Here is an 8940-nt window from a genome sequence, read left to right as displayed (position 1 = left end):
TTAATGAAAATCACAAATCTGCGTATTGGCTGCACCTGTACATATTTGCCACGTTTCCTTTGGTCAACTACAGGGGATTCATTGCAAGCATGCAGTTTTGATGTCAGACGGTATCAATTTCAGTGAGACTGGCCAAAAGACTTCTTTGTTATGACAAATAAAGGTAACAGAGATTGATCTCTTACTGTAACAGCATTTCACCATGAGGTCAGTCTCATTGAACTTGATACCTCAGCTAACCAAAACTGCATGCTCATGGTTAATCCCCTTTATTCTGGCAATAGAAACACCCTATGATCCTCACATTCTTTACACATCATTTCTTTGTGAAGACTTGTTACCATTAGTAACGTTCTCAACAATTACTGTAATGCTATTTTTAGAATGGGGATTGAAAATTCACTAGGAAAGCACAAACTGTGAAGATTTGCTCTGCTAAACCATTCATTGTAAACTTCACTGTCAAATATATGAAATGCTTTTAAACGTCCTATAGCCCTCTCTATATGAATGCGAGCTTCTGATATTCAATGAGAACCCTTTCACCACCAGTACCCCATATATGGGGACGCGCTAAGGCGCCCACCAGTACCCCATATATGGGGACGGCAAAGTTCATTCACCCATGGCTCGCCTATCTCGCCGTTATGCCGTTTAACGGCAGCTATTGCTGCAAAACTTGCTGCCATAACTAGTTCCACACATGCGTATTAGCTATGTTTTGCTTGTCTGCCATTTTGAACACACTCTAATATAGTACCTATAGCAATATTAAATACATATTTATGACTATTTTATAGTCATAAACTACCATGCCGTACCCTACACCGGGTCACACATGTGTTATACTCTAATATAGTACCTATAGCAATATTAAATACATATTTATGACTATTTTATAGTCATAAACTACCATGCCATACCCTACACCGGGTAACACATGTGTTATACTCTAATATAGTACATATAGCAATATTAAATACATATTTATGACTATTTTATAGTCATAAACTACCATGCCATACCCTACACCGGGTCACACATGTGTTATACTCTAATATAGTACCTATATCAATATCAAATACATATTTATTATAATTTTATAGTCATATACTACCATGCCATACCCTACACCGGGTCACACATGTGTTACACTCTAATATAGTGCCTATATCAATATCAAATACATATTTATTATAATTTTATAGTCATATACTACTATGCCATACCCTACACCGGGTCACACATGTGTTATACTCTAATATAGTACCTATAGCAATATTAAATACATATTCATGACTATTTTATAGTCATAAACTACTATGCCATACCCTACACCGTGTCACACATGTGTTATACTCTAATATAGTACCTATAGCAATATTAAATACATATTTATGACTATTTTATAGTCATAAACTACCATGCCATACCCTACACCGGGTCACACATGTGTTATACTCTAATATAGTGCCTATATCAATATCAAATACATATTTATGACTATTTTATAGTCATAAACTACTATGCCATACCCTACACCGGGTCACACATGTGTTATACTCTAATACAGTATCTATCACTATTTTATGGCCATAAGTTAACACGAATCATTCATTTACAGAAACATGACTGAAGTCAGAATGTGGCTGAAATTTGCATGATTTAATGTCAACACCTATCTCTATTTGAAAATACACATATCCAAAATAGTATCTATAATTGTCAAGAGACTACAGAACAGATTGGAATGAATGTAAATATAACCAATGAAAGACCTACAATAATGAACTACAGTGATGTATTGGGAAAGGACAGCAGAAATATCATGCACTTAACCAACCAGGAAAACCAGAAAAAAACCTGTAACGTGTTGGATAAAACTCTGGAAACCCGGGTCCAAATATATGCAATATTAAATAAATTCAATTACCAGTTACATTTCAACACAAAATTCAATTTTAAATTACATTTCAACACAAAATTCAATTTTAAATTACATTTCAACACAAAATTCAATTTTAAATTACATTTCAACATTAAATTCAGTTTAAAATTACATTTCAACATTAAATACAATTTTAAATTACATTTCAACATTAAATTCAATTTAAATTACATTTCAACACTAAATTCAATTTAAAATTACATTTCTACTTTAAATTCAATTTAAATTACATTTCAACACAAAATTCAATTTAAAAATTACATTTCAACATTAAATTCAATTTTAAATTACATTTCAACAATAAAAATATTTTCAAAAAAGTTTAATATCCATCCTTCCATCTATCCATCCACCCATCTATATATCATCTATCTATCTTATGTTTGCCTATCTATCTTTCTCCATCCATCCATATATGATCTATATATCTTATCTATCCATCCATCTATATATCATCTATCTTATCTATGTCTGTTTATCTTATCTATATCTCCATCCATCTATATATCATCTATATATCTTATCCATCCATCTATATACCATCTATCTTATCTATGTCTGTCTATCTTATCTATATCTCCATCCATCTATATATCATCTATAAATCTTATCCATCCATCCATCTATATATCATCTATCTTATCTATCTATATATCAACTATCTATCTATATATCATCTATCTTTCTATATATCTATCTTATCCATCCATCCATCCATCCATCCATCATCTATCTTATGTATCTTATTTATCTTATCTATATCTATCTATCTATCTTATCCATCCACATATCATCTATCTATGTATCTTATCTATATCTACAACCAACTATCTATCTATTTAACAACTTTTTTTTTTTTTTTTTTTTTTTGGTTTTTTTTTTTTTTTTGTAGTATATATGCTCGGAATTACCCCCAGCAAGTTCCATCCTGACATGTACACACACTCACACATCTATCTTTCTATATAACTATCTATTCATCTATCCATCCATCCATCCATATATCATCTATCTTATATATCTTATTTATCTCTATATATGTCTATCTATCCTCCTTGAACTTATCTATCTATCTTTCTATCCATCCATCTATCTATTCACTTATCTATCTATCTATCTATTTATCTATACATCTATCTATCTATCTATCTATACATACATACATCCATCCATCCATCCATCCATCCATCCATTCAATTATTATAAACCCATCTTTCTCGTACATTACAGTGGCTGTGTAAACAATTGGCATTATAGAACTAATTATGTTGCTGTAAAATAGATAAGTATAAATTAATATAGTGGCAATCCTGGCTTCATCATAGATTTGTATAAATTACATTAGTGGCAATTCTGGCTTCATCATAGATTTGTATAAATTAATGTAGTGGCAATTCTGGCTTCATTATAGATTTGTATAAATTAATGTAGTGGCAATTCTGGCTTCATTATAGATTTGTATAAATTAATGTAGTGGCAATTCTGGCTTCATCATAGATTTGTATAAATTAATGTAGTGGCAATTCTGGCTTCATCATAGATTTGTATAAATTAATGTAGTGGCAATTCTGGCTTCATTATAGATTTGTATAAATTACATTAGTGGCAATTCTGGCTTATTTTTCCATAGATGTCTTCAGTTTTCGTATACGGTCATGTAGATATATCCTGCCATGTTGACGAACATCTTCTGCATCAATTAAATACTCTAGTGTTAAATCCTGTGGTATGCTTTCCGGAAATAAATCACTCTGTATTTGGAAAAAATATAAATCAATATCAAAATTATTCCCCAGTTTGTAAATTTATGTAGGTTTTGAGATACATCTGCATATGGCATTATTAAAACAATTTTTTTAGAGTGCAAGATTAATAAGAAATATCAAGTATTGTTTTCTAAAATTAATAACAAAATATTGATATTACCTGTAGAAATTGTTCTGCAAAAGCTATTAAAAACAGTCCACAATCAAAATAATTGTCCTGGTAGGGTACCTGTGAAATTTAAATATTGAAACCAGATCATAAGATTTAAAAAAGATAAGTTATTATAATAAATCATTTAATATATCTCATTTGAGTATCTCTTTTCATTTGAACTTTCTAATGAGACCTTCCCCTTAGTAATTGACCTCATGTATGTTCAATGTCTATAACCAAAAGTGTTCAAATTATATATCTACATATTATCTGACATTTATATTCTTATTCTTTGTTTCAAACTTGAAAAAGACTACCAATGCATACTTTACCTAAACATGGCAAGTGGTATGCTCATCAAATTCCATTCACCCTTTGATCTAATTGTGATTTCGTTCTACATAACATTGATGTTTTTGACATTAATTTATGTTGTTACGAGATTCAATTCATTGACACTACATGGGGTAAATGATATAAAGTGGATGTGGTTTTTTGCAGCCACATGTTGTGCAACCTATGTGTCCCTTTGAAGTCGGGCCCTTCCCACATACCACCTTAGTCAAAAAACCAGCATGCCAGGGCTTTAAAGGTTATTATTTGTTGATAATATCTCTATCCTGTGACCATATGCAGGCTTGACATCACGATTTGTAATTATGTATGGATGAATTAAAAATTACTTACTGTAGGAAAATGTATTTTCAGTTCACTGAACTGTTTTTTCTCTGTACTAGTATGTGTCTTATTCCATTCCATTTCTAGAAATCTGACAAAGAACAGTAAAGGGTGCATTGAATGACCACTTACATTGTGGGCTCAAGATGGCTGAATGGTTTGCTACATGTAAGAGTGGCCAGAGTAGGAAAGGGCTAGAAAAACCAACTGGCTTTGCATAAACATTTCATGAACTATCATTGTTTATCACAACTGAACTGATAAGGTTCAGTAGTGCTATAGACAAGGCAAAGTGTCACTGTCTGTCTGTCTGTGTATGTGTGTGTGTGTGTGTGTGTGTGTGTGTCTGTGTGTGTGTGTGTGTGTGTGTGTGTGTGTGTCTGTGCGTGTGTGTGTGTATGTATATATGTATGTATGTATGTGTGTGTGTGTGTGTGTGTGATTTTTGATGGTATTTTTTGTTTATGGCAATTATAATTAAAACATAAAATATCTGTATATGGAGCTCACCATACCATGTCATTTGTGTAGCTAATAATATTGTAAATATTTCATGATAATAAAAATACTGGTAATCTGTCTTCCTCATCTCAGACCATGCATCATTGACAATCTAGGTTTCTACATGTGAATATAGCAACAATAGAGTAGATGTAAATATATTAGGTAATTATAGTCATTAAATGTTACTTACTGTAATATTTCTTGTACAGGTTGGTCTCCCGCTTCGCCATTCAATGAGTCTAATACTAGAACTTGAGTCCTAAAAGAGAAATCATCAATAACATGAAAATATCACATAAATAGTAAAGCAAAAACTATGAAATGGCAGTTAGCATACATACAGATATTCTGTAAACAACATTCATTTAATGCTATCAGCTACCACTTACAGAATTGTCCAGTATAGTTGGTTTAGAAGCCTGATAACAAAATTACAAAATGTCTTATGTGAAGTCTAACATACACACTATCTTTCAATAAGTTTGGTTGGCCATAATCATCATATTGACAATTGATTCAGTCTTAGAACTAATAAAAGATGGGTTTCAATTTAAAAGACAACTTTTATGCAATAAATGGACTGGAATGAATACTTACTTCTTTGTAGCATCTTGGTTGTTCATTTGTGGTAAATTCCAAACAATGATTAAAATCCAGTGTCCTCTACAAAATACATTCAGAAGGTGAAATAGTGTTCAGTGTTCAGTTGTTATTGTTAAAAAAAACCACAATAGGATAATTAAAAATTGAACACTGAGTTAGTTCAATAGGGCCATAGGTGTCACAAAATGTTTTTGTATATATGCAGATATGTATGTGTATAAAAGAAAAACAGCTAGACTGATTGTGTTGTAGGGACATTATAATTACCTAGGGTGTATAGATGAAAATTGATAAAATGAAAATGATGTTTATTTTAGGTTGAAAATGTGTTCTTGGTATGACAAAATACTACCAATAAGTAAATGACAAAACATAAATGTACTTACCCAGTGTTACATGGAATTAAAATGTATTTATGTTCAAAAACGTTCTGTCCATCTGTGTTTATCTGCTTCCGTGCTGTTCTCCAAATATCACTGTCAAATAAAGGACTTTAAAGGTCAAATTTAAAATTGATTTCACATAATACCTATTAGATATGCAATATCTAACAAACACTAGTATAATGACGTCATATTACAGCAAAAAAACCTCCTGGGGATGGTATACCAAGTGTTTATGACCAGGGAACAAAATATATGCAAGGACAATAGCAATATCGAGATAGTTGAGTTCACTGGTCAAAATTGAGGTATACAAACCCTAATTTGTAGTTGTGGTTCATTGCTATTATATTATACCATTATATTGAAAAATAATTAAGGTTAATTAAGGTTGATTAAATGTATCAGGGGAGTTACACAGGTAAACTGCTTGGGTTTGGGATTTCCCACTAAGGAATATTAGTACACCATGACAGTTAGGATCAAAAGCAAATATTTACTTTGGTAAGTGTCTGTCAGTGTAAGATCGTACACTACCTACATTCATCACTATGTATCATTTTTTTTTTTGACAAAGCAATAGCACACTAAAAAAATGAACTGATAAATCTACCTTTGTCCTTTCCTCTTTGCTTTTAATGCCTGGTAGAAGGTGGTTGGTACTATCTTTGTTACATTCTTTATTTGCTGTGGTGCATTGTTGTGATGGTCACTGAAAACAAATTGAAACACGTAAATTTATGCATGACTGACTAATATCCACCTTCGTAATGTTAAGTAAAGTTCCACTTTGTCTGTCTTTGTATGTAGGAGTAAAGATTTTTGTGAACACACATGTAGTTTCTATTTTTGTAGGTTGTACATATCAGGTTCCCGAGTATGTCATTTCTTTAATCTTGTGTATTACTATTTTGACATCCTTAGTTCACTAAAAATTGATATTTGATAAAATATCAATTATTAGTAAATAAATAAATATTGATAAACCATGGTTTGTGTACTACCTCCAACCTTCAACTTACAGTAGTGCAAAGTCAATGATAGAACCATTCAGCCATTCCCCTGGTTCTAATGTCTGCATGTCTATTTCATTTAAAGCTTGTAATGATTTCTGCCATGGTAATAACCTGGAATGTAATGAATAATACTACAATTTATGATACTGTTCACTGTAGTTGTCTAAAAATATGCTATGCTTGTCATAATTAACATTTAATATCTATATTACAAGAATATCACATGTAATATAGATATTAAATGTTAATTATGACAAGCATAGCATATTTTTAGACAACTACAGTGAACAGTATCATAAATTAATTAGACAGTACAATATACACTTTATAATATTTGGTTTTGTAACTTATCAAATATACTAGTTGATATGTCATAACATTGCAGTTTTGTACATTAACATATTGTGAAACCTTACGAAGAAACTCGATTATTGTATGATTGTTAACTAAGATTTAGAATGAACAAGATTATTGTATGGTTTTTAACAATACTAAAAATCATTGAAATGATTAATTCTAAATAAATAAATAAATAAATAAGTAAATAAATAAATAAATAAATAAATAAATAAGTAAATAAATGGATAAAAGATTAACAGATTGTGAATCCAGAGAGTAACTATTCAAATAAGGAGTATCTTACAAACCTTTGTGTGGGTGCATTTGTATATATCTCTTCATCTTCTTCATCGCTATTAATAATTATTATCTTTTCTGAAATGATAAAATATAATACAGTAATGACTATATATGAGTTAGAGGAATAAAACATGAGACTGTATGACTTTTATTTACGTTTATAGCTACATGTATGTATATAGTAAACTTTCTTACCTGGTTTGCCTTCATGCTGATCACTTGTTTTCTTTCTTTTAATTGTATTGATACCACTAGTTTTACCTGTTATTAAATAGAAAGAACAAAGATTCTAGGGTTAAAATCTAATTGAAACAATTCAAAGTAAACATAACCAGGTTACATTTGGTCATGTTCATCCACTAATCTTTGACGTAAATATTACAAAGTTACCATACATACACATACTTATGTACATTAATTTTATATAGGAGCAAACTGATTAATAATAATAATAATAATAATAATATTAATAAACTTTATTCAGCCAGAAAAAATTCAGAAATTTGTTGAACAATGTCTATGGAATATCAATAGAATTAGTGATTAACTTTACCTTTTGTGGTTCTAGACACTCTTTTCCTCTTCACAGTAATCATACATGGGCCAGCTGGGAGACCTCCTTCACTGTCACTTGGAATTAACTTGCTGGCTATCTTGTGAATGGATTCAAGTTGTTCACTAATCAATTTCAATATGTCTTCATCATGGATGAGGTAAGTGATATTGCGCAATTTGTCTAGGTTTTCTCTACATTCTATTTGAAGTTTATTTGCGTTTGATCGATTATTGTCTGCTGATTGGCTTGTTGTTGGTGTTTGTGCTTCGGTAACATCTGTTGACTGGCCTGTTGTTGGTGTTGTTGCTATGTTTACATCTGCTGACTGGCTTGTTGTTGGGAGAGGTGTTTCACTGATATCTAATGACTGACTCGTTGTTGTGATTGGTGCTGGTTTGTACTCTGATGGAATGTCAAGTTTAAAATACATACTGTCTCTGTATAATGGTGATAAGTTGTTCCAACTCCATGATGGGAAATGAGTAAATATTGCTATAAAATGTTTGCATAACATGTGTGTACGTTTCCAATCCTCACAGTCACATGAAGGCATGTTTTCATGGTTTCCAAATTGCACTATGTACTGTATACTTCTTGACTCACTTTGCACTTGGAAATGTCCGTTATTTAGCTCTGTAATGTCATCTTTACTGATGTGAATTGCATTTTTTGTCCTGGTGCATATATGGTTTA

At 31.1% G+C, this 8940-nt stretch overlaps 1 protein-coding gene across 1 annotated transcript; it reads right to left on the bottom strand.

Annotated features, from left to right (window-relative positions):
* Nucleotides 1–3535: 3535 nt before the first annotated feature.
* Nucleotides 3536–7159, bottom strand: LOC144440301 (sentrin-specific protease 7-like). Its single transcript, XM_078129662.1, has 8 exons — nt 7059–7159; nt 6650–6748; nt 6040–6129; nt 5648–5713; nt 5241–5309; nt 4556–4637; nt 3875–3943; nt 3536–3699 (listed from the first exon to the last, which is right to left on the bottom strand). Exons 1-8 carry the CDS (start codon nt 7115–7117, stop codon nt 3565–3567), a joined length of 669 nt encoding a protein of 222 aa, XP_077985788.1. The 5' UTR covers nt 7118–7159; the 3' UTR covers nt 3536–3564.
* Between the last annotated feature and the right edge of the window lie 1781 nt (nt 7160–8940).

Source organism: Glandiceps talaboti, chromosome 9 (assembly GCF_964340395.1).
Source record: "Glandiceps talaboti chromosome 9, keGlaTala1.1, whole genome shotgun sequence".
In the NCBI taxonomy this organism is placed as follows: Eukaryota; Metazoa; Hemichordata; class Enteropneusta; family Spengelidae; genus Glandiceps; species Glandiceps talaboti.
Note: the sequence above shows the minus strand (reverse complement) of the source record. Positions and strands in the feature narration are given on the sequence as shown.

What these genes read in the sequence shown, in the direction of transcription:
- LOC144440301 (XM_078129662.1), bottom strand. Translation starts at nt 7,117, where the DNA reads ATGCAGACATTAGAACCAGGGGAATGGCTGAATGGTTCTATCATTGAC. An exon ending in ATCATTGACTTTGCACTACT is followed by an intron (nt 6,749 to 7,058) that starts GTAAGTTGAAGG and finishes ATTTGTTTTCAG; the next exon opens with TGACCATCACAACAATGCAC. An exon ending in TTGCAGAACAATTTCTACAG is followed by an intron (nt 3,700 to 3,874) that starts GTAATATCAATA and finishes TTCCAAATACAG; the next exon opens with AGTGATTTATTTCCGGAAAG.